Raw genomic sequence first — 20,000 nt, 5'->3', positions numbered from 1 at the left:
CAAGCGGTAGTAAATGGATGGAGATATATATAGATATATATAAGATAGATAAATACTGTCTATAGGCTGGCCCCCCAGCCAAATTCCTTGAAGTCAACGTGGCCCCGAGTCAAACAGTTAGGGGCCACCTGCATTACAGCGTTTTCAATGTTGTCATTTTATTGCGACCCCCTCAGGATGCGAGGTGCTGGCCGTCACAGCAGATCAGAACAGCCCAAACCGGGCAACTGCTCAGAATCGTCAGGGTCCGAGGGTGTCCTTGTGGACTGCCAGGACCGCTACCTCACCTCCATCCCCGCCTCACACACCTGGTCCAAAGCACCACAGATCCTCCTCCTAGCCCACAACAGAATCAAAGTCCTTCGCGACGGGGCCTTCGCCGGCTACGAGAGTCTGACCAGTCTGGACTTGCAACAGAACCACATCTCGCTGGTGGAGGAGGACGCCTTCCAGGGTCTGACTGGACTCACCAGCCTGCTGCTGCAGCACAACCGTCTGACCACTATGAGCGAGGAGGCCATCATCGCCATGTCCAACCTGCGCTTCCTGCGCCTCTACGACAACCCCTGGCACTGCCGCTGTCAGATGGACAGTCTCATCCAGACCCTGCAGGTGCCCAGCAACCGCCAGCTGGGCAACCACGCCAGGTCAGTCTTGGGCGCTCTGGGAGGAAACACCAACCATGGACGCACGCATAACACGCAGAGTCAGGATAAGTTCATGTGGCCTGCTGCATCACTTAACATGCTCTGCAACAACATTTAAGTGGCCTGCCATGTCTTTTCATCTGGTGTCTGGAACATCATTTAATGTGACCCGCCATCTCTTTTAATGTGGTCTGCCACATCATTTAAAGTGGTCTGCTGCATCACTTAACATGGTCTGCAACAACATTTAAAGTGGCCCACCATCTCTTTTAATGTGGTCTGCCACAACATTTAATGTGGTCTGCTGCATCACTTAACATGGTCTGCAACAACATTTAAAGTGGCCCGCCATCTCTTTTAATGTGGTCTGCCACATCATTTAATGTGGTCTGCTGCATCACTTAACATGGTCTGCAACAACATTTAAAGTGGCCCGCCATCTCTTTTAATGTGGTCTGCAACAACATTTAAAGTGGCCCGCCATATCTTTTAATGTGGTCTGCCAAGTCATTTAATGTGGCCTGCTGCATCACCTAACATGGTCTGCAACAACATTTAAAGTGGCCCACCATCTCTTTTAATGTGGTCTGCCAAATCATTTAATGTGGTCTGCTGCATCACTTAACATGGTCTGCAACAACATTTAAAGTGGCCCACCATCTCTTTTAATGTGGTCTGCTGCATCACTTAACATGGTCTGCAACAACATTTAAAGTGGCCCACCATCTCTTTTAATGTGGTCTGCCATATCATTTAATGTGGTCTGCCAAGTCATTTAATGTGGTCTCACAAGTCATTTAACGTGGTCTGTCAAGTCATTTAAAGTGGCCCGCCAAGTCATTTAAAGTGGCTTGCCAAGTCATTTAATGTGGCCTGCGATATCATTTATTGTGGTCTGCCAAGTCATTTAATGTAGCCCGCCATGTCATTTGATCCGGTCTGCCAAGTCATTTAATGTGGCCCACCATGTCTTTTGATCTGGTCTGCTAAGTCATTTAAAGTGGCCCGCCATGTCATTTAAAGTGGTCTGCCAAGTCATGTAAAGTGGTCTGCCATGTCATTAATGTGGTTTGTCAAGTAATTTGTGGTCTGCCAAGTCATTTAAAGTGGTCTATTTAACATGGTCTGCCAAGTCATTTAAGGTGGCTCGTCAGGTCATTTTATCTGGTCTGCCAAGTCATTTAATGTGGTCTGCCAAGTCATTTACTGTGGTTCGCAATAACATTTAATGTGGCCCACCATATCTTTCGATCTGGTCTGCTACGTCATTTAAAGTGGTCTGCCAAGTAATTTATTGTGGCCCGCCATGTCATTTTTTGTGGCCTGCCAAGTCATTTATGGTGGCTCGTCAGGTCATTTTAGCTGGTCTGCCAAGTCATTTAATGTGGTCTGCCAAGCCATTTAACGTGGTTCGCAATAACATTTAATGTGGCCCACCATATCTTTCGATCTGGTCTGCTACGTCATTTAAAGTGGTCTGCCAAGTAATTTATTGTGGCCCGCCATGTCATTTTTTGTGGCCTGCCAAGTCATTTATGGTGGCTCGTCAGGTCATTTTAGCTGGTCTGCCAAGTCATTTAATGTGGTCTGCCAAGCCATTTAACGTGGTTCGCAATAACATTTAATGTGGCCCACCATATCTTTCGATCTGGTCTGCTACGTCATTTAAAGTGGTCTGCCAAGTAATTTATTGTGGCCCGCCCGCTATGTCATTTTTTGTGGCCTGCCATGTCATTTTTTGTGGCCTGCCAAGTCTTTTGATCTGGTCTGCCAAGTCATTTAATGTGGTTCACAACAACATTTAAGTTGGCCCACCATATCTTTTGATCTGGTCTGCTAAGTCATTTAAAGTGGCCCGCCAAGTCATTTAACGTGGTCTGCCAAGTCATTTAATGTGGCCCGCCAACTCATTTAATGTGGTCTGCCAAATCATTTAATGTGGCCCGCCAAGTCATTTATTGTGGCCAAGTCATTTAATGTCATTTAAATAAAATGACAATGATAATCACAGGATTTTGCCACAACAATATCAATGAAATAGTTAAAATTGCATTTGTATTATTATCTATTTATTATATAATATTTTGAGCAAAAGGAATAATGCAAAAACTACTATTACCTACAATTTTTGCCCTTTTAAACAAGAAAAACAATGTTGTGATGATAAAAAGTATTAATTTAAGAACCTCCTAAATATAAAGAATATGGTATAAGCGGTAGAAAATGGATGGAGAGCAAGAATAACTCTGGTGGTGTGTCTCAGGTGTGCTCAGCCCATCTGGCTGAAAGGGAAGAAGCTGAAGCGGGTCGACCCTGAGTCGCTCTGCAAGGAACCGGACTCGGCCGGCCGGCCGCAGGGCGACCAGACGGACCCGGCGCACCCCGGCGAGCCCAGTCCCTTTCAGGCCAAAGCGGACGCCACCACATCCTGCCACACCTACTACTTCCCTCAAGTGCGCCTGGACTGCAGCAACAGAGGCAAGTGTGTCAACCTGACGAGTAGAAATGCAGGACTGGATCCTGCTGGCACATGGCTGGACGGATGACACGTGTTGGATGTTGCCTAGGAATGTGTGATGAAGGATGGAGTGGAAACTACTGGGCTGTCACAACAATTCTTCAGGTTCAGCTGAAGTGCATTTTATCTTTGGGCTGGAGGCCATGGAAGCAGAAATATGATCTCGTGAAATGTAGGGCTAGCGTCCTGGCTGCTCAGTAAAATAATATGTGAAAGGCAGGGTTGTACGGTATACTAGTAAAATACCGCGATACTAATGAATCATATTCGGTACTATACTTCTAAATCACTAATCCTGGCCTCCATGGCGACAAAGTAAGTTTCTTACAAGTACCATTATCACTGGAGGATGAGGAGTAGCTAAACATGCTTCACGACACACCGTAGGAGGATACAATATCTCATCGGCGTACAGCTTATATTTTTGTTCAGTGTACGACCATATTAGGACGTCCTGTTATGTATATATATATATATGTAAATAGTAGGGTTGTACGGTATACCGGTACTAGCATAGTATCGTGGTATTAAGGAATAAAAAAACGGTACTATACTCTGTTTGAAAAGTACGGAGCCCCTAAAGGGACATGGGAGAAACATTTTTTTTAACAATTTTTATTTTATTTAGATTTTTTTTAGACATGTATCCCGTGCGCACGAGAAACTATCTCGTGCGCATGAGTACCGACAAACTTTTTTTTTTAAATTCAAATGTAAAATTATTATTATTTTTTTTTTAGACATGTATCTTGTGCGCACGAGATACATGTCTAAAATAAAAAAATTATATATATATGTATATATATATATATATATATATATATATATATATATATATATATATATATAATTTTTTTTTTTTTTTTTTTTTTTTTTATAATTTTTTCATTTTATTAAAAAAAATTATATATATATATATATATATATATATATAATTTCTTTTTCTTTTTTTTTAGACATGTATCTCGTGCGCATGAGTAACGACAAACTTTTTTTTTTTAATTCAAATGTAAAATTATTATTATTTTTTTTTTAGACATGTATCTTGTGCGCACGAGATACATGTCTAAAATAAAAAAATTATATATATATGTATATATATATATATATATATATATATATATATATATATATATATATATATATAATTTTTTTATTTTTTATTTTTTTATTTTTTATAATTTTTTCATTTTATTAAAAAAAATTATATATATATATATATATATATATATATATAATTTCTTTTTCTTTTTTTTTAGACATGTATCTCGTGCGCATGAGTAACTTTTTTTTTTTAATTCAAATGTAAAAATTTTTTTTTTTTTAGACATGTATCTCGTGCGCACGAGATACATGTCTAAAAAAAAATAAAAATTATAAATATATATATATATATATATATATTTTTTTTTATAATTTTTTTTTTTTATTAAAAAAAAATATATATATATATATATATAATTTCTTTTTTTTTTTTTTTAGACATGTATCTCGTGCGCATGAGTAACGACAAACTTTTTTTTTTAAATTCAAATGTAAAATTATTATTATTTTTTTTTTAGACATGTATCTCGTGCGCACGAGATACATGTCTAAAAAAAAATAATTATATATATATATATATAATTTTTTTATTTTTTATTTTGTATTTTTTTATAATTTTTTTATTTTATAAAAAAAAATTATATATATATATATATATATATATATATATATATATATATATATATATAATTTATTTATTTTTTGAGACATGTATCTCGTGCGCATGAGTAACGACAAACTTTTTTTTTAATTCAAATGTAACATTTTTTTTTAGACATGTATCTCGTGCGCACGAGATACATGTCTAAAAAAAATAATAATAATTATAAATATATATATAATTTATTTTTTATTTTTTTTAATAATTTTTTTATTTTATTAAAAAAAAAAATATATATATATATATAATTTTTTTTTTTTTTTTTTAGACATGTATCTCGTGCGCACGAGATACATGTCTAAAAAAAAAAATATATATATATATATATATATATAATTTTTTAATTTTGTATTTTTTTATAATTTTTTTATTTTATAAAAAAAATTATATATATATATATATATATTATTTATTTTTATTTTTTTTTAGACATGTATCTCGTGTCTAAAAGAAAAAAAAAATTATATATATATATATATATATATATATTTATTTTTTTTTATTTTATTTTTTTATAACTTTATAAAAAGTTTCTCGTGCGCACGAGATACATGTCTAAAAATAATAATAAAATAAAATAAAATAATTAAAAAAAAAAATTCCCTCATGTCCCTTCAGGGGCTCCGTAGAAAAGTACCGGTAATGGTAATAATAGATTTTATTTGTAAAAAAGCACTTTACTTTGAGTAAACAACCTCAAAGTGCTACAGTGTATTAAAAAAATAAAAAATAAAATCTAGAACAGCCAAATAGCTAAAACTAGTATGCAAATATCTATAAAAAAAAAAAGGCTTTTTTAAAAAGAAGGGTTTTTAGGCCTTTTTAAAAAAACATCCACAGTCTGTGGTGCCCTCAGGTGGTCAGGGAGAGCGTTCCACAGACTGGGAGCGGCGGAGCAGAAAGTCCGGTCATGACATTGCTGGTTCTACGAGCAGAGGAGCATTTTGGGCAGCGTGCACACACACACAGAGTACTTACAAGCAGACACGGTGTATAGACAGAAAAGGGAGAACGGACGCATTTTTGGTGTAAAAAGTAAAGATAAAGGTGAAGTTATAACACTGAAACACTGAAGAGGTGCTTTAAGACATGGCTAGTTAGTTCTAAATCACTAATACTGGCCTCTGTGGCGTCAAATAAAGTATGTTTCTTACAAGTATCATTATCACTGGAGGAGGAGGAGTAGCTAAACATGCTTCACTACACACCGTAGGAGGATACAATAGCTCACCGGCGTCACAACGTAAACAAATGCCATGGGTGGATCTACACCTGACATCCACTGTAATGATACCAAGTACAGGAGCGTATCTAGTCGATACCACTATATTTGTACCGTCACACCTTTTTTTTTTCCTCCTTTAAAAATTCATATTATGTTTATAAAGTCAGTAAATATGTCCCTGGACACATGAGGACTTTGAATATGACCAATGTATGATCCTGTAACTACTTGGTATCGGATCCATACCTAAATATGTGGTATCATCCAAACTAATGTAAAGTATCAAAGAAGAGAAGAATAAGTGATTATTACATTTGAACAGAAGTGTAGATGTTGAAACCGAAAATAAGGAGGATCTCTTCTTATGTTCAGGACTGACCGAGGTTCCCGTGGGCGTTCCTGAGGACGTGGTCCACGTGGACTTGTCCCACAACAACATCCGACACCTCAAAGCCAAAAGTTTCCAGGGATTAAAGAGTCTGAAAACCTTGAACATCAGCCATAACAACATGGAGCGCATCGATACAGGTACTGACTCCATTATCATTTTCAGTCTTAGAGGAGGTTGTGGTCCAAAGTCTCGACTTTTTTAGACATGTTAGTCCTAGTCCACGTCATGTGACTGCCTGCCTTAGCGGCCACAACTTTGGGTACACTTGCATCAAATAGCAAGGTCCAACACCAGAAATACTAATGACCAGTGTTGGGACTAACGCGTTACAAAGTACTTTCGGCGGTAACTAGTAGTCTAATGCGTTATTTTTTATTTTCAGTAACTTAGTTACCGTTACCACATTATGCATTATTTTACGTTATTTTTTATGTAGTATCGGCTAGAAACTGAGAAGATCTGAGTGTGTTTTATTGGAGCGCTGCGGAAGAGGCGACAAGGAAGAGGTTGTCTGTGTGTATGTGTGTGTGTGGGAGGGGGCGTGTCTGTGTTTACTAACGAGACACGGCGAAGCCCGAAGCCGAGTTTCTTAACATGGAGGTATTCTCACTACTTTTCTTTTGTCGACCACAAAGAAAAGAACATTTTAGTTAAATGTAAGTTGTGTCTTGGATCAAAGATCCTATCCTAGCAATTCAAATCTGCTGAAACAGCTACAAAAGCAACATGCTTCGACGAAGCTTGTAGAGAGAGACACACTTCACCTCCTAAGCAACAGTGGCTGGATTTTAACGAGGCACTGCGCACTGAAGGTACACACACTGTCAATTCTCTTATATACTCTTTCATTCTAGACTTCTAGAGTGTTTGATTATCACATCACTCTAAATGTATAGACGATAAAGTTCACAAACATAAAGAGGAATCCTAGTGGGCCAGGCCAATCTTTCCTTATCTCTAAACTAAAACTGGGGAAATGTGTAGAGTGTTCTGGGCTTCAGACATTGTTTTATTTCACAATTCCTTGAGAGAAAAAAAAAAGGCCTGGTTAGGCTTTGTGTATGTAGTGTGTGCCTTCCTTGGTTTACAGCTATGTTGTTATTATGCTGGGCGGGCGGGCACTGGGTGGGTCCGAGGCTGGATCATGACTTGATGAAAAGTCACCACTTCATAAGACAACAATCCTCTCCCAAAATCGCAGCCACGAAACATTTTCCTAAAAAAAAAAAAAAAAAAAACGTGTCTCGGCACACACGTTTACTGCTACTGCGTCTTTAAAAAGTGTTACTATAGCGACAGAGTCATGTTTTATGCAGGAGGACAGAAAAATGTTATTGTGTTGGATGTTGGACAAAGTTGGGGTTTTTTTTTTGTTACTCTGCCAGGAACTTCTGTTTCTCATTTCCTTCTTTTAGCGTGACATTTTTTCTCTCTGCAAATACAAACCCAGAAACCAGTGAAGTTGTCACGTTGTGTAAATGGTAAATAAAAAGAGAATACAACAAATCCTTTTCAACTTATATTCAATTGAATAGACTGCAAAGACAAGATATTTCATGTTCACACTGAGAAACTTCATTTTTGTTTTGCAAATAATCATGAACTTAGAATTTAGTGGCAGCAAAAAGTTGTCACAGGGGCATTTTTACCACTGTGTTACATGGCCTTTCCTTTTAACAACACTCAGTAAAGGTTTGGGAACTGAGGAGACACATTTTTGAAGTGGAATTCTTTCCCATTCTTGCTTGATGTACAGCTTAAGTTGTTCAACAGTCTCCCTTCTCATATTTAAGCCTTCATAATGCGCCACACATTTTCAATGGGAGACAGGTCTGGACTACAGGCAGGCCAGTCTAGTACCCGCACTCTTTTACTACGAAGCCACGCTGTTGTAACACGTGGCTTGGCATCGTCTTGCTGAAATAAGCAGGGGCGTCCATGATGGCAACATATGTTGCTCCAAAACCTGTATGTACCTTTCAGCATTAATGGCGCCTTCACAGATGTGTAAGTTACCCATGTCTTGGGCACTAATACACCCCCATACCATCACACACGCTGGCTTTTACACTTTGCGCCTAGGACCGTCCGGATTATTCTTTTCCTCTTTGTTACGGAGGACACGACGTCCACAGTTTCCAAAAACAATTTGAAATGTGGACTCGTCAGACCACAGAACACTTTTACACTTTGCCTCAGTCCACCTTAGATGAGCTCGGACCCAGCGAAGCCGGCAGCGTTTCTGGGTGTTGTTGATAAATGGCTTTGGCTTTGCATAGAGTTTTAACTTGCACTTACTGTCATGTCTGTGTAATCATGTTTTGTTTTAAGTCATGTTTTGTTTAGTTTCTGGCTTTTCACTCCCTTGTCTTGTTTGCATGATTACCCATTAGTTTCACCTGTTCCACGTTTGGACTCATTGTGCACTCTTGTTTGTCACCATAGCAACCATTAGTTTTCACCTGTCACGTCACGCACCTGTTTCACGTTTTGAGTCACGCACCTGCTTTCACTAATCATGTCCATAGTATTTAAGTTCATTCATTTTCTGTTGTTCGTCCTGACGACATCCCCGCATTTATGCTCCTGCACACTCGCCACACCCTGATGACCCTTGCTACTCTTTTTTTCATGCCGGTTCCATGCCAAGTAAGTTTTTGTTTATTAAGCCACAGTTAGTGTTTTGTTTAATTGTTCATAGTTTTTGCCAATGTGCAAGTTTTGTGTTTATAGTCTAGTTTTGTACCTCCGCCCCTGTGCGCGCTTTTCGTTTATTCCTTTTTTGATAGTTTAAATAAATCATGTACCCACCTTCAAGCCTTGACCAGTCCAGTTCATTTGCACCACGGGAGAACAAACCAAGCCACAGTCCTAGTCATGACACTTACAGATGTAGCGACCAACTGTAGTTACTGACAGTGGTTTTCTGAAGTGTTCCTGAGCCCATACATCATAACAAATATAATACTTAAAATATATCATGTATATTGATGTATATACATCGTTACATTTGTATCATTTATGTTTACATGTGTATGTATATAATGTAAATATGCAATTGAAACATTTTTAATTTGGAAATAAATTATCTGAAAAGATTATGTATTGGCATAACGAATAAACATGGATTTATTATTTAATGAAGTAGAATAAATCTAATAAATAAAATAATTAGTTATTGGTTTATTAATTTATTCAAATTCATAAAGAAATGATAAATGGTAAATCAGGGTAATAAATATTAAAAAACATATATTCCATCCATCCATCCATTTTCTACCGCTTATTCCCTTTGCGGTCGCGGGGGGCGCTGGAGCCTATCTCAGCTACAATCGGGCGGAAGGCGGGGTACACCCTGGACAAGTCGCCACCTCATCGCATATATTGTTGAACATTTTACCTATTGTTGATTGACACATTATTACAATCTGACTTATGTATTTTGATGATAAAGAATACAATGTAGACTTCAAAAAATAATTTTACTTTAAACAATTCCAGCGCCCCCCGTGACCCTAAAGGGAATAAGCGGTAGAAAATGGATGGATGGACAATTAATAATAAAATACAAAAAAAAAAAAAAGGTAGTAAAATGTATTTCTGGGTGTTGTTGATAAATAGCTTTGGCTTTGCATCGTAGAGTTTTAACTTGCACTTACAGATGTAGCGACCGACTGTAGTTACTGACAGTGGTTTTCTGAAGTGTTCCTGAGCCCATGTGGTGATATCCTTTACACACCGATGTCGCTTTTTGATGCAGTACCGCAGTGATTTCTCCAGATTCTCTGAACCTTTTGATGATATTACAGAGCGTAGATGGTGAAATCCCTAAATTCTGTCATGTCTGTGTGATCATGTTTTGTTTTAGTCATGTTCGGTTTTGTTTTTGGACTTTTTGTGCACTTTTGCTTGTTTTGTCACCATAGCAACCATTAGTTTTCACCTGTCACGTCACGCACCTGTTTCACGTTTTGAGTCACGCACCTGTTTTCACTAATCATGTCCGTAGTATTTAAGTTCATTGTTTTCAGTTTGTCTTTCTGGCGACACCCGCATTCGACACTCTGTTTACCTCTGCGCACTTCATGCCATGTCCAAGTAAGTTTTTTCGATTCGTGCCACAGTTAGCGACTTTTGTTCATGTCCTTAGTTTTTTGCCCACGTGCAAGTATTTATTTAATTTGTCAAGTCTGTACTTCCGCCTTGTGCGCGCCTTTAGTTTGTTCCTTTTGTTATAGTAAAATTAAATATGTATTCACCTGCAAGTCATATCTGGTCCAAATCTTTTGCACCTCGGGAGAACAGAACACGCCACAGTCCAAGTCATGACAAATTCCTTGCAATAGCTGGTTGAGAAATGTTGTTCTTAAACAATTTGTTCACGCATTTGTCGACAAAGTGATGACCCTCGCCCCGTCCTTGTTTGTGAATGACTGAGCATTTCATGGAAGCTGCTTTTTATACCCAATCATGGCACCCACCTGTTCCCAAATAGCCCGTTCACCTGTGGGATGTTCCAAATTAGTGTTTTGATGAGCATTCCTCAACTTTCTCAGTCTTTTTTGCCACTTGTGCCAGCTTTTTTTTTTAAAACATGTTGCAGGCATCCAATTCCAAATTGTCAAGACTTGGACTTTGGCTTGGTTTGTTCTCCCGTGGTGCAAATGAACTGGACTGGTCAAGGCTTGAAGGTGGGTACATGATTTATTTAAACTATCAAAAAAGGAATAAACGAAAAGCGCGCACAGGGGCGGAGGTACAAAACTAGACTATAAACACAAAACTTGCACATTGGCAGAAACTATGAACAATTAAACAAAACACTAACTGTGGCTTAATAAACAAAAACTTACTTGGCATGGAACCGGCATGAAAAAAAGAGTAGCAAGGGTCATCAGGGTGTGGCGAGTGTGCAGGAGCATAAATGCGGGGATGTCGTCAGGACGAACAACAGAAAATGAATGAACTTAAATACTATGGACATGATTAGTGAAAGCAGGTGCGTGACTCAAAACGTGAAACAGGTGCGTGACGTGACAGGTGAAAACTAATGGTTGCTATGGTGACAAACAAGAGTGCACAATGAGTCCAAACGTGGAACAGGTGAAACTAATGGGTAATCATGCAAACAAGACAAGGGAGTGAAAAGCCAGAAACTAAACAAAACATGACTTAAAACAAAACATGATTACACAGACATGACACAAATGAGCTAATATTTGCAAAAAAATAACATTAAGTATCTTGTCTTTACAGTCTATTCAATTTAATATAAGTTGAAAAGGATTTGCAAATCATTGTATTCTCTTTTTATTTACCATTTACACAACGTGACTGGTTTGGGGCTTTTGTACTAGTCTTCCTCCAACTTGTGTCTCCAGCCTCCCTGTCGGGACTCCTGCACCTCCACCAGTTGGACCTGGCAGGAAACGGCCTGCACTTCATCCAGCACGGCGTGCTAGAAGACCTCTACTTCCTGTCCAAGCTGAAGCTGGAGGGGAACCCGTGGGTGTGCGACTACAGGTGAGCTCCCCCCTCCCCAACCCCCCGTCACACACCTGCTCCACACACTCACCTGAGTGCACTCGACAGCATCCACTACATGGTGTACTGGCTGCACCTGCACCCGGGGGTGAAGCACACGGGCCTGCTGTGTCGCTCGCCCCCCCAGCACACGGGCGAGAGCGTGCAGGACTACGTGCGCGCCTACAACCGGGGGTGTCCCAGGGACAAGCAGGAGAGCCAGCGGGAGCCGCTCCCGGCCGAGGCCCTGCACTGGGGCTCCTCGCTGGAGGTGCAGGGGGAGGCGGAGGAGGAGGTGGAGCCCCAACACTTGAGGCGGCCTCAGAAGTATCAGATTTATAGACTGTCCTATTAGGTTAGTGCCTTTCCTCTCTTCTTGTCAATAGTCTGTATCAGATGAAGAAGTCTACTCACACACATGGGAATGATCTCCATTATATATATATATTCTTTTAAGAACTTTTTGGACTATTCTGTTTCTATTCAAACAATAAATACACTCACTTTATTCATGTGCATTTATATAACAAAGTTGTTAGTCGCTTCCATGATTTCAAATGTGGACACAAATGCGATATTTTATCATGCAAGCATGTGGTTTTTCCTTCTATAGTCGGAAATCATCTCTGTAAAAACATTTTTCGGATTATAAGGTGCATTAAAGGGGTCATATTATGATTTTTTTCGTATTTTCATACAAAAGGCGCACCGGAGTATAAGGCGCATAAAAGGGGTCATTTTATGATTTTTTTCGTATTTTCATACAAAAGGCGCACCGGAGTATAAGGCGCATAAAAGGGGTCATTTTATGAATTTTTTTATTTTCATACAAAAGGCGCAGTATAAAGTGCATCAAAGAGGTCATTTTATGAATTTTTTGTATTTTCATACAAAAGGCGCACAGGATTATAAAGCGCATCAAAGAGGTAATTTTATGATTTTTTTGTATTTTCGTACGAAAGGCGCACCAGATTATAAGGCGCATTAAAGGGGTCATTTTAGAATTTTTTTGTATTTTCAAACAAAAGGCGCACTGGATTATAAGGCGCATTAAAGGGGTCATATTATGATTTTTTCGCATTCCCATACAAAAGGCGCACCGGAGTATAAGGCGCATAAAAGGGGTCATTTCATGAATTTTTTTATTTTCGTACAAAAGGCGCATTATAAAGTGCATCAAAGAGGTAATTTTATGATTTTTTGTATTTTCACACAAAAGGCGCACCAGAGTATAAGGCGCATAAAAGGGATCATTTTATGAATTTTTAGTATTTTCATACAAAAAGCGCACCGGATTATAAAGCGCATCAAAGGGGTAATTTTATGATTTTTTTGTATTTTCGTACAAAAGGCGCACCAGACTATAAGGCGCATTTAAGGGGTCATATTTTTATAATTTTTTGTATTTTCACACAAAAGGCGCATTGATTATAAGGCGCATTAAAGGGGGCATTTTAGAATTTTTTTTGTATTTTCTTACAAAAGGCGCACCAGATTATAAGGCGCATAAAAAGGGTAATTTTATGAATTTTTTGTATTTTCATACAAAAGGCGCACCGGATTATAAGGCGCATTAAAGGGGTAATATTATGATTTTTTGCATTTTCATACAAAAAGGGCACCGGACTATAAGGCGCACTAAAGGGGACATATTATGATTTTTTTGTATTTCCACACAAAAGGCGCACCGGATTATAAAATGTATCAAAGAGGTATTTTTATGATTTTGTGTATTTTCGTACAAAAGGCGCACCAGATTATAAGGCGCATTAAAGGGGTCATTTTATGATTTTTTTGTATTTTCATACAAAAGGCGCACCAGATTATAAAGCGCATCAAAGAGGTAATTTTATGATTTTTTGTATTTTCGTACAAAAGGCGCACCAGACTATAAGGCGCATTTAAGGGGGCACTTTATGAATTTTTTGTATTTTCATACAAAAGGCGCACCGGATTATAAGGCGCATTAAAGGGGTCATATTATGATTTTTTTGCATTTTCATACAAAAAGGGCACCGGACTATAAGGCGCACTAAAGGGGACACATTATGATTTTTTTGTATTTTCACACAGAAGGCGCACCAGATTATAAAGCGCATTAAAGGGGTCATTTTATGATTTTTTTGTATTTTAATACAAAAGGCGCATCGGATTATAAAGCGCATCAAAGAGGTAATTTTATGATTTTTTGTATTTTCGTACAAAAGGCACACCGAACTATAAGGCGCATTAAAGGGGTCATATTATGATTTTTTTTGTATTTTCACACAAAAGGCGCACCGGATTATAAGGCACATAAAAGGGGGCATTTTAGAATTTTTTTGTATTCTCATACAAAAGACGCATCGGATTATAAGGACGCATCAAAGAGGTAATTTTATGATTTTTTGTATTTTCACACACAAGGCACACATTAAAGAGGTCATAATACGATTTTTTGAATTTTCACACAAAAGGCGCACCGGACTATAAGGTGCATTAAAGGGGTCATAATATGATTTTTTGTATTTTCACACAAAAGGCGCACCAGAGTATAAGGCGCATAAAAGGGGTCATTTTATGAATTTTTTGTATTTTCATACAAAAGGCGCACCGGATTATAAAGCGCATCAAAGAGGTAATTTTAAAAAAAATTGTATTTTCGTACAAAAGGCGCACCAGACTATAAGGCGCATTTAAGGGGTCATATTATGATTTTTTTTTTTTTTTTCACACAAAAGGCGCATTGATTATAAGGCGCATTAAAGGGGGCATTTTAGAATTTTTTTGTATTTTCATACAAAAGGCGCACCAGATTATAAGGCGCATAAAAAGGGTCATTTTATGAATTTTTTGTATTTTCATACAAAAGGCGCACCGGATTATAAGGCGCATTAAAGGGGTAATATTATGATTTTTTGCATTTTCATACAAAAAGGGCACCGGATTATAAGGCGTGTTAAAGGGGACATATTATGATTTTTTTGTATTTCCACACAAAAGGCGCACCGGATTATAAAGCGCATAAAAGGGGTCATATTATGATTTTTTGTATTTTACACAAAAGGCGCACCGGATTATAAAATGTATCAAAGAGGTATTTTTTATGATTTTTTGTATTTTCACACAAAAGGCGCATTGATTATAAGGCGCATTAAAGGGGGCATTTTAGAATTTTTTTGGTATTTTCATACAAAAGGCGCACCAGATTATAAGGCGCATAAAAAGGGTAATTTTATGAATTTTTTGTATTTTCATACAAAAGGTGCACCGGATTATAAGGCGCATTTAAGGGGTCATATTATGATTTTTTGCATTTTCATACAAAAAGGCGCACTAAAGGGGACATATTATGATTTTTTTGTATTTCCACACAAAAGGCGCACCGGATTATAAAATGTATCAAAGAGGTATTTTTATGATTTTTTGTATTTTCGTACAAAAGGCGCACCAGATTATTAGGCGCATTAAAGGGGTCATTTTATGATTTTTTTGTATTTTCATACAAAAGGCGCACCGGATTATAAAGCGCATCAAAGAGGTAATTTTATGATTGTTTGTATTTTCATACAAAAGGCACACCGGATTATAAGGCGCACTAAAGGGGTCATTAATTATTTTTTTTTGAATTTTCACACACAAGGCGCACCGGATTATTATAAGGCGCATTAAAGGGGTCATTTTATGAATTTTTTGTATTTTCATACAAAAGGCGCACCGGATTATAAAGCGCATCAAAGAGGTAATTTTATGATTGTATTTTCATACAAAAGGCACACCGGATTATAAAGCGCACAAAAGGGGTCATTTTTTTTTTTTTTGTATGTTCACACAGAAGGCGCACCGGATTATAAGGCACATAAAAGGGGTCATTTAATGAATTTTTTTGTATTTTCATACACAAGGCGCACCGGATTATAAGGCGCATCAAAGAGGTAATTTTAGGATTTTTTGTATTTTCACACACAAGGCACACCGGAGTATAAGGCGCATTAAAGAAGTCATAATATGATTTTTTTTATTTTCACACAAAAGGCGCACCGGACTGACCATAAGGCGCATTAAAGGGGTCATATTATGATTTAATGTATTTTCACACAAAAGGCGCACCGGACTATAAGGTGCATTAAAGGGGTCATATTATGATTTTTTTGTATTTTCATACAAAAGGCGCACCGGATTATAAGGCGCACTGAAGGGGTCACATTATGATTTTTTGTATTTCCATAAAAAAGGCGCACCGGATTATAAAACGCATTAAAGGAGTCATTTAATAATTTTTTGTACTTTCACACAAAAGGCGCACCGGATTATAAAACGCACAAAAGGGGTCTTTTTATGATTTTTTTTTGTATTTTCATATAAAAGGCGCACAAGATTATAAGGCGCATCAAAGACGTAATTTTATGATTTTTTTGTATTTTCATACATTATAAGGATTATAAGGCGCACGAAAGGGGTCATATTATGATTTTTTTTGTATGTTCACACAAAAGGCGCACCAGATTATAAGGCGCACGAAAGGGGTCGTATTATGATTTTTTTTGTATGTTCACACAAAAGGCGCACCAGATTATAAGGCGCATTAAAGAGGGCATTTTATGAATTTTTTGTATTTTCATACAAAAGGCGCACCGGATTATAAGGCGCATAAAAGGGGTCATTTTATGAATTTATTTGTATTTTCATACAAAAGGCGCACCGGACTGACTATAAGGTGTATTAAAGGGGTCATATTATTTTTTGTATTTTCACACAAAAGGTGCACCGGATTATAAGGCGCATTAAAGGGGTCATATTATGATTTTTTATATTTTCAAGTTATATGACTGTGGCTGTGGAACTAGAGAAAAAAGTGTCAAATTGGCTAAAAGAGTTAGCATGCCATTGTTAGCATGCTAACATGTAGCATGTTTCACATAAATTACATGACTGTATGGTGTACGGTTGTGGAAGAGAAAAAAGCACAAAAATAGCTCAAAAAGCCCTAAAATGATCCACAAAATAGAAAAATAGTCATCAGTCTTTCTGCTGTTGGACCTTGCTGTTTGATGCAGGCGTACCTAAAGTTGTGGCCGCTAAGGCAGGCAGTCACATGACGTAGACTGGTCAGGTGACCAATGAGAAAGGGACTTACCGATGTACTTCAGACTGGACCACTCCAACGAGGCGCAGCCGCGCAGGTTGAGGTGGATGACGAAGGGACGGAAGTTCTGCATGACCTCGTTCATGGTGCTGTCTGTGATCCAGTCCTTGAACATGGACACGTTGACCTGGAGGCCAAACACTGCTCACTAAAGTCCATCCATGGCTCACATGTCAGCAGCCACTTTATGGCAGGAAGTCTTGGATGTACTTTAAAGTAGTCAGTGTGCAGCTCTTTTTTGGATTTTCAGACAAAAGGCGGACCGGATTATAAAATGCATTAAAGGGGTCATTTTATGATTTTTTTTTATATTTTCATACAAAAGGCGCACCAGATTATAAAGCGCATCAAAGAGGCAATATTATGATTTTTTGTATTTTCATACAAAAGGTTCACCAGGTTATAAGGCGCATTAAAGGGATCATATTATGATGTTTTGTATTATCATACAAAAGGTGCACCGGGTTATAAAGCGCATTAAAGGGGTCATTTTATGATTTTTTGTATTTTCATACAAAAGACGCACCAGATTATGAGGCGCATTAAAGGGGTCATTTTATGATTTTTTTTTAATTTTCATACAAAAGGCGCACCGGATTATAAAGTGCATCAAGGAGGTAAATTTATGATTTTTTTTGTATTTTCATACAAAAGGTGCACCGGATTAAAAGGCGCATTAAAGGGGTCATATTATGATTTTTTTGTATTTTCATACAAAAGGCGCACCGGATTATAAGGCGCATTAAAGGGGCCATTTTATGAATTTTTTGTATTTTCATACAAAAGGTGCACCGGATTATAAAACGCATTAGAGGGGTCATTTAATTATTTTTTGTATTTTCATACAAAAGACGCACCAGATTATAAGGCGCATTAAAGGGGTCATATTATGATTTTAGGTATTTTCATACAAAAGGCGCACTGGATTATAAGGTGCTCTCAAAGAGGTAATTTTATGATTTTTTGTATTTTAATAAAAAAAGCGCACCAGATTATAAATCCGTTAAAAGGGTCATATTATGATTTTTTTTGTATTTTCATACAAAAGGCGCACCGGATTATGAAACGCATTAAAGGGGTTATTTTATGATTGTTTTGTATTTTAATACAAAAGGCGCACCGGATTATAAAGTGCATCAAGGAGGTAAATTTATGATTTGTTTTGTATTTTCATACAAAAGGTGCACCGGATTAAAAGGCGCATTAAAGGGGTCATATTATGATTTTTTTGTATTTTCATACAAAAGGCGCACCGGATTATAAGGCGCATTAAAGGGGCCATTTTATGAATTTTTTGTATTTTCATACAAAAGGTGCACCGGATTATAAAACGCATTAGAGGGGTCATTTAATTATTTTTTGTATTTTCATACAAAAGACGCACCAGATTATAAGGCGCATTAAAGGGGTCATATTATGATTTTAGGTATTTTCATACAAAAGGCGCACCGATTATAAGGCGCATTAAAAGGTCATTTTATGATTTTTTTTGTATTTTCATACAAAAGGCACACCGGATTATAAAGCGCATTAAAGGGGTCATTTAATAATTTTTTGTATTTTCATACAAAATGCGCACCGGATTATAAAGCGCATCAAAGAGGTAATTCTATGATTTTTTGTATTTCCATACAAAAGGCGCACCGGATTATAAGGCGCATCAAATGGGTCATTTTATGATTTTTTTGTATTTTCATACAAAAGGCGCACCGGATTATAGGAGGCATTAAAAGGGTCATTTTATGAATTTTTTGTATTTTCATACAAAAGGCGCACCTGATTATAAAACGCATTAAAGGGGTCATTTAATAATTTTTTGTATTTTCATACAAAAGGCGCACCGGATTATAATGCGCATCAAAGGGGTCATATTATGATCTTTTGTATTTTCATACGAAAGGCACACTGATTATAAGGTGCATTAAAAGGGTCATTTTATGATTTTTTGTATTTTCATACAAAAGGCGCACTGGATTATAAGGCGCATTAAAGGGGTCATTTTATGATTTTTTGTATTTTTTTATACAAAAGGCGCATCAGATCGATTATGAGGCGCATTAAAGGGGTAATATTATGATTTTTTGTATTTTCATACAAAAGGCGCACCGGATTATAAGGCGCGTTGAAGGGGTAATTTTATGAATGTTTTGTATTTTTATACAAAAGGCACACCGGATTAAAAGGCGCATTAAAGGGGTCATATTATGATTTTTTTGTATCTTCATACAAAAGGCGCACCGGATTATAAGGCGCATTAAAGGGGCCATTTTATGAATTTTCATACAAAAGGTGCACCGGATTATAAAACTCATTAGAGGGGTCATTATATTATTTTTTGTATTTTCATACAAAAGACGCACCAGATTATAAGGCGCATTAAAGGGGTCATATTATGATTTTAGGTATTTTCATACAAAAGGCGCACCCGATTATAAGGCGCATTAAAAGGTCAGTGTATGATTTTTTTTGTATTTTCATACAAAAGGCGTACCGGATTGTAAGGCGCATTAAAGGGGTCATTTTATGATTGTTTGTATTTTCATACAAAATGCGCACCGGATTATAAAGCGCATCAAAGAGGTAATTCTATGATTTTTTGTATTTTCATACAAGAGGCGCACCGGATTATAAAGTGCATTAAAGGTACCATATTATAATTTTTTTGTATTTTCATACAAAAGGCGCACCGGATTATAAGAGGCATTAAAAGGGTCATTTTATGAATTTTTTGTATTTTCCTACAAAAGGCGCACCGGATTGATTATAAGGCGGATTAAACAGGTAATATTATGATTTTTTTTGTATTTTCATACAAAAGGCGCACCAGATGATAAAGCGCATCAAAGAGGTAATATTATGATTTTTT

The 20,000-nt window shown here is 37.2% G+C and overlaps 2 protein-coding genes across 3 annotated transcripts in view; one reads left to right on the top strand and one right to left on the bottom strand.

Moving 5' to 3' along the window:
- LOC133571977 (leucine-rich repeat-containing protein 17-like) overlaps window positions 1-12,687 on the top strand; it is a 57,350-nt gene extending 44,663 nt beyond the window's left edge. Inside the window, exons 3-7 of the mRNA XM_061924552.1 lie at window positions 177-647; window positions 2,911-3,125; window positions 6,468-6,623; window positions 11,868-12,009; window positions 12,079-12,687. Coding sequence (XP_061780536.1) covers window positions 177-647; window positions 2,911-3,125; window positions 6,468-6,623; window positions 11,868-12,009; window positions 12,079-12,364 — 1,270 coding nt within the window. The 3' untranslated portion in view covers window positions 12,365-12,687. The remainder of the gene's footprint in view (window positions 1-176; window positions 648-2,910; window positions 3,126-6,467; window positions 6,624-11,867; window positions 12,010-12,078) is intronic.
- fbxl13 (F-box and leucine-rich repeat protein 13) overlaps window positions 1-20,000 on the bottom strand; it is a 100,072-nt gene that overhangs the window by 64,103 nt on the left and 15,969 nt on the right. For both annotated transcript variants that reach the window (XM_061924549.2, XM_061924550.2), the window contains exon 9: window positions 17,126-17,261. In XM_061924549.2, coding sequence (XP_061780533.1) covers window positions 17,126-17,261 — 136 coding nt within the window. The remainder of the gene's footprint in view (window positions 1-17,125; window positions 17,262-20,000) is intronic.

The sequence above is a fragment of the Nerophis lumbriciformis genome, linkage group LG29, assembly GCF_033978685.3.
Source record: "Nerophis lumbriciformis linkage group LG29, RoL_Nlum_v2.1, whole genome shotgun sequence".
NCBI lineage: Eukaryota > Metazoa > Chordata > Actinopteri > Syngnathiformes > Syngnathidae > Nerophis > Nerophis lumbriciformis.
Note: the sequence above shows the minus strand (reverse complement) of the source record. Positions and strands in the feature narration are given on the sequence as shown.